The sequence below is a fragment of the Alligator sinensis genome, unplaced genomic scaffold, assembly GCF_000455745.1.
Source record: "Alligator sinensis unplaced genomic scaffold, ASM45574v1 scaffold264_1, whole genome shotgun sequence".
Classification (NCBI taxonomy): Eukaryota; Metazoa; Chordata; order Crocodylia; family Alligatoridae; genus Alligator; species Alligator sinensis.
The window spans coordinates 2,722,164-2,727,283 of NW_005841831.1; the positions used below are offsets into that span (position 1 = coordinate 2,722,164).

Sequence of the window (5,120 nt, forward strand, 5' to 3'; positions counted from 1 at the left end):
TAAGGGTTAGCCCCCTCTCTCCACGGGCCCCGCTTACCCCGGCTGTACTGGGGGTCGGCGGGGGGCTCCGCGGCTGCTAGAGGGTTTCTGGGGGGCTTCGGGGGAGTGGGGGCGCAGCGGGCTTTCACCCGCACGTCTCTCGCCGCTTCCGAGCCTGAGTTGCCAGCAAACAGTCTGGATCGCTTTACACATACTCCGTTAGATCAGGCCTGGCTATTTACATTCCCCAGAATGGTTAATTTCTGGGTAAATTTAGTTTTTAAGGGCTATAAAAGGAGAATGACTGACTCCTTGCCACACACAGCTTCTGGATTTAAAAAATAAGTGAGGACTATGGCAAGCAGGAAGAATCACTTAGGTGGGGTGAACTCTTCTGACCGCCTCCCCCCACCCCACATGGAGCTCTAATTCCCTCCCAGAAGCCACCTCCTCTGTTGCTCTTAGGTCTTTCTAATCCATTGTTGTAGGGATCAGGAGATGTTGGCCTATCCTCATTCCATGCTAGGATTCTTCTCCACCACAGAGTACCTAGAACTCACTCTCCCTTCTTCTACCCTTCCAGCCTTATTGTATTGTACACTTCCATTTACCCCAATGATTGGTCACATGCTCATTTGTGATGTGCCATCCTGCGTGGTATTCCCCTGGTTCTAAGATGTACCTCCTCTCCCTAAGCTTCATTTGTTTTTCTCTGTACAGGATCTGGAGAGGCTCTAATTGATAGACATCATATCAAAATGAATTACACTCCATACCACAGAGCTGGGCGTAGTCCTCACACTTGGAGTATGTTAGCAAGATGGCCAGTGCCTCCTTCCAGCTCTTCAGGTCACATGTGCAAACTACATCATGCCAATTCTGCTGCACAATGGAGGCAAGAAGCTGTAAAGGAAATAAAAAGCCCACCAGTCACCAGTTAAGACCAGCAGGTACAGATATACTGCTTGCCTATACAGAGACCTGAAAAAACACAAAGACCAAGCCTGCACCTGGGTAAATGGAGGGGTGTATCTTTGCCTGAAGCATTCATATCAAAATATCATTCTCTTGGTCACCCACAGTAGCCTACCTCCAGCAGTAATCAATACTCAGTGCTTCAGAAGGTGAAAACACTATCAGTGCACCTAAGTTGTTATATACAACACAGTCACTGAAGCAGGAGGAGAACTAGTCTAGCAGCAATCAGCTTATGCCTTGCAGCATACAGTCTGATAACCTCTGAAGTTATGAGTTAGGAATCACTATGGGTCCTTTACTGTAAATGGATTTTGAAAAGGGCTGGGTAATTTTTTACTGCAACTTCCTGATGTAAGTAAAATCAGCAGATGTACACAAGACAGAGCAGGGAACAAACCCCACAACTGTAAGCAGAATGTGTCTGGCTGACAGCAAGGTTTGCAAAGGTATCCTGAGCACAGAGTAAAGATTTAGATAAAAAGGAGGTTTGATGCACAAAGCACTTGTTTACCATGTCAGCTTTCTACCCCCTGCAAATGTAAACATGTGCATAATGGAACAGGCAAACCTACCCAGACACAGTATGACTTAGCCTGCCCTATGCACACCTAGTCCCTCTCCCATTCAACTACTCATCAGATGTATCGTGCCAGGTACTTACCAGAGAAACCTTGGATTTCCGTTTGGCAAAATAGTGCTTCTGGGTCTCCCTGAGCAGTTTCTCCCCTCCAGCAATAGCCAAGATAATTGCATCAGCAAAGCGTTCAGCTCTCATGCACAGCTCCACAGCACCATCAAAATTCCCCACCAGGAGTGCCTGGCTGATCAATCCATCTGTATCTGGAGAGGTGAGAAAGCAATGCATGGCAGCAGGCTATGGGTAAGCATCTATGGCTCATCAGTCGCAACTGTTGCAATGAATGAGAGGCTGAGAACAATAAGCTCCACAGGCATTAGTTCTGTGATAACAGTGATCAGACTCTGGACCTAACACCTCAAAAACTGCAGGGCTCCAGCACACACTAAAAGTCAGCCTTCCATGGGAGGGTCATACTCTCTGTGGATCTCTTGCCAAAATAGGAAAGGCACTCCATTGCCATGTACTGCCCAATACCACAGGCACCAAGGACATACTTGGGGATATGATAAAACAAGCCTGGTCTACACATGATCTGTGTATCACTTTCTAGGGCAGTGGCTTGCTCGAGATCATGTGGACCATATGGTACCTGTTGTGACAGAGATCTCCAAGGCACTTGTGTCCTGTGGGATGATGTTGTCAAAGAATGCTGAAGAGGATGAAGAAGCAGCTGTGTCATCAGGGGAGCTTCTTGAGCACTGTGGAAAGTGAGCAGGATAGGCAGTTAAGCAACAAGCAGTAGGCTCATCTGGCAATCAGAAAATTGCCCAACATTATACATGGGTTGAACGGTTAATCCTTCTGGCACTGAAACCAATATGGTCCTGTCAATTTCAAGGCTGCTATTGGAGGCCTGGCAAAGGAGCTGTACTGCTACCCAGTGCGTTCACAGGTTGTGGATAATAGGATGACCTTCAGGGAAGGTTAGCTGTGAAATAAGCAGGGGTAACTCTGACAAATAAGCAGTTACAGACCAACCAGTGGCAGTACCACCAGGATGTGGTGGAGATAGCAAATGGCAATGCTTTCTCTCTTGAAAAGCCACATACATCTTTTGACGGTGCTGTGACATGGCAAGTACAGTTGCTACTATAATCAGCTTGCCCAGCCCCCAGCCACGGGGCTACAAGTCCTCAACAGGGGAGCTGGCAGAAAAAGATTCAGAATCTAAACAGCTGCAAAGGTGGACAAAGGCTGTAGCAGAATGAGATCACCAATTGTCTTGGCCTCCTAGCCATTGGATCCCACTCGGTCAAGAAACCATGTGGAAGCTGATGCGCAGCAGCTTCTCCATAATAAAAGAAATCACGCACAGGTGTCTTCCATGAAAACGGCTTTCCTGGCACATTTTTCAAGGCCTTTGGCAACCAGCTAGTGACAATGGGAGCAAGATTGTGGGGTCTGGAACTTCACAGTCATGAACTAGCACAAAGGCAGCAGTTACCAGGTCATTTAGCACTTGGATAAGGCAAGAGTGCGATTTGGCAGCTGTAACTGCAACTGAGCAGAGGATCCACTCTGCTCACCTCACATGGAGAGGGGGCTGGAAAAGGTGCAATAAACATAGCCTATAGTAAGGGGATCACCTTACCACAGTCAAAATCAACAAAGACATGATCAATTTTGAGACCTGGAACATCAGGATCCTCAGGAACATTGTACCAAAAGCCTTGCTAAAGTCAAGGTATAGTCTCCCACAGCATTCTTGCAAACAAGTAAGAAAGTATGGGTTGGATGAATGGATTGAAAGGGGATAGAAAGCTGGCTGGATCATTGGGCTCAATGGGTAGTACTCAATAGCTCGATGTCTAGTTGGCAGCTGGCATCAAGTTGAGTGTTCCGGGGTTGGTTCTGGGCTGGTTTTGTTCAATATCTTCATTAAGGATCTGGAAGATGGGATGAAGTACACCGTCAGCAAGTTGACGGATGTCGCCAAGCTGGGGGGAGCAATATATAGACTGAAGGATAGCGCTAGGATGCAGAGTGGCCTCAACAAATTGGGGGATTGGGCCAAAAGAAATCTCATGATGTTCAACAAGGACAAGTGCAAAGTCCTGCACTTAAGGTGAAAGAATCCCATACACTGCTACAGGCCTGGGACTAACTGGCTAAGCAGTAACTCTACAAAAAAGGACTTGGGGGTTACAGTGGACATGAGTCAACAGTGTGCCTTCAATGCCAAGAAGGCTAGCAGCATACTGGGCTGCCTTAGTAGGAGCATTGCCAGCAGATAAGGGAAGTAATTATTCCCCTCTTCTGCACTGGTGAGGGCACATATGGAGCAATATGTCCAATTTTGGGCTCCGCACTACAGAAAGGATGAGGACAAGTTGGAAAATTGGAGTGAGTCCAGTGGAGGGCAATGAAAATGGTTAGGGGCTGGGGCACATGACTTTTGAGGAGAAGCTGAAGGAACTGGGGGGAGAAGAAAAGACTGAGTGGGGACTTGATAGCAGCCTTTAACTACCTGAAGGGGGTTCCAAAGAGGATGGAGCTGGACTGTTCTCAGTGGTGGCAGATGACAGAAGAAGGAGCAACAGTTTCAAGTTGCAGCAAAGGCGTTTAGGTTGGATATTAGGAAAAAACTCTCTCGTTAGGAGGGTGGTGAAGAACTGGAATGGAGTGCCAACTACCTAGAGAGGTGGTAGACTCTCCATCCTTGGAGGCTTTTAAAGACCAACTCAACAAAGCCATGGATGGAATGATCTAGTTGGGGATGGTCCTGCTTTGAGCAGGGGGTTGGACTAGATGACCTCCTGAGTCCCTTCCAACCCTCATTTTCTACGATTCTATGACAATCTTAATAGTGAATGTCCAGAGTACTGCACCACAATCGTGGCTCGAGAATTCAAGCAATACAACACTAACAGGTCTCACACTGAACAAGACCTGGCAAAAGGGAGATGGGAAGCTAAAAGAACATGGAGGCAGCTACACCTTCTGGAAGGGTAAACAGAAAGGAAAACACCAGCTTCAGGAAGTCAGTTTTGCCATCAAGAATGAACTCATAAACCAACTCAACAAGTTCCCTATAGGAATTAATGAGTGCCTTATGACTTTTTTTTAGGTATGTAGGGAGTAAACGGAAAGCACACGGCAGCACAGGACCCCTACTGAACAAGGAGCAATTAGTGACAGACAAGGGGGATAAGGCTGAGCTATTCAATGATTTTGCCTCAGTGTTCTTGAACAGGGGTCAAGATAAGTCTCCTAATGGGTTCTCATATGGGTATCAGAGGGACACCAGCCCACCAACTGTCGACGCTGACTTGGTGCAGTCACTTCAATGGACTAGATGTGTTTAAGTCAGCAGGCCCAGATGAACTGCATCCAAGAGTACTGAAAGAATCGGCCAGTGTCATAGCAGAACCACTGACACAGTTGTTTGAGTGCTCATGGCACTTGGGCCAGGTCCTGGAGGACTGGAAAAGGGCCAACGGGGTCCCGATTTTCAAGAAGGGGAGGAAGGAGGATCTAAGTAATTATAGACCAGTCAGTCTCACCTCCATCCTTGGAAAGGTCT

The 5,120-nt window shown here is 47.3% G+C and overlaps 1 protein-coding gene across 1 annotated transcript in view; it reads right to left on the reverse strand.

Annotated features, from left to right (window-relative positions):
- Positions 1–5,120, reverse strand: part of SEC31B (SEC31 homolog B, COPII coat complex component) — a 64,573-nt gene that overhangs the window by 18,313 nt on the left and 41,140 nt on the right. Inside the window, exons 14-16 of the mRNA XM_025209231.1 lie at positions 2,187–2,295; positions 1,619–1,797; positions 756–882 (exon numbers count right to left, since the gene is read on the reverse strand). Coding sequence (XP_025065016.1) covers positions 756–882; positions 1,619–1,797; positions 2,187–2,295 — 415 coding nt within the window. The remainder of the gene's footprint in view (positions 1–755; positions 883–1,618; positions 1,798–2,186; positions 2,296–5,120) is intronic.